This window comes from Gekko japonicus, unplaced genomic scaffold (genome assembly GCF_001447785.1).
Source record: "Gekko japonicus isolate JY-2015 unplaced genomic scaffold, Gekko_japonicus_V1.1 scaffold946, whole genome shotgun sequence".
NCBI classification, from domain to species: Eukaryota; Metazoa; Chordata; class Lepidosauria; order Squamata; family Gekkonidae; genus Gekko; species Gekko japonicus.
The window spans coordinates 226022-226853 of NW_015162506.1; the positions used below are offsets into that span (position 1 = coordinate 226022).

The following is an 832-nucleotide window of genomic DNA, read 5'->3' on the forward strand; positions in this document are numbered from 1 at the left end:
CCACGCCCCCCCCCCCCCCCCCCCCGCCGGGCCCCCCTCGCAAGCCTCGGCCACAATCGCGACTTCGCCGGAGGAGCCGCGTTGGAAACGCAGCCGCGATCGCCTTCCAGCGCCTGGCTGCAGGGAGACGTCCTCTCGCTCCATAGCTCCACAGACCCGCCGCTCCCGAGGCGAGCACGCTTTTTGCACTCCCTCCATAATTCCCCCCCTTCGGAACGTTACCTTCTGGATAGTTTGCTGGGTGACCTCTCCTTTGGCTCTGGGTCGAGCAGAAGCAAAGGCAACCGACATGGTGGGATGGTCGGGGCGCCTCTCTCTTCTCTCTCTCTCTCTCGCCCTTCCTTTCCCCCTCCCCTCCCCGCCGATGTCAATAATATAGCGGCTTCTTCCCAGCCTGTAATAATATTGTTATTATCTGGCTGCTCTCGGCGGTGCAATAGGCACAGCCTTCGCCGCAGTGCACGGGGAGGGGAGGCCCGGCAGATGGTACGATCCGCGCCTTGCAATGAGCCGGGGGCATTGCAGCAAGGCACCTCCGCGCACCCCCCTTTTTTACCTGGACGGGTCTACTTCCCCAGTGCAAGGCGGAGAAGCCGGCTGTCGGCGAGCTTTGGGGAGGGAAGGAAGGGAGGAGGAAGCGAAGGCACCTGAGCCGCTTGGCTGGCGCTCGCTCCCTCCCACCCCGCCTCCCCGCTCCGAATCCCCCCCTCCCCGTCCTCCCCCTTCGCATTGCACATGGTGCATCCCTGCTGCTGGGTTTCCTGTCGCAAGCGAATAGGATCTTCTCTCTCTCTCTCTCTCTTGGCCAAGCGGGAGCATCTCGGTGCGCCAA

At 63.9% G+C, this 832-nt stretch overlaps 1 protein-coding gene across 1 annotated transcript in view; it reads right to left on the reverse strand.

Moving 5' to 3' along the window:
- SS18L1 (synovial sarcoma translocation gene on chromosome 18-like 1) overlaps positions 1-291 on the reverse strand; it is a 58489-nt gene extending 58198 nt beyond the window's left edge. The window contains exon 1 of the mRNA XM_015406140.1: positions 223-291. Coding sequence (XP_015261626.1) covers positions 223-291 — 69 coding nt within the window. The remainder of the gene's footprint in view (positions 1-222) is intronic.
- Between the last annotated feature and the right edge of the window lie 541 nt (positions 292-832).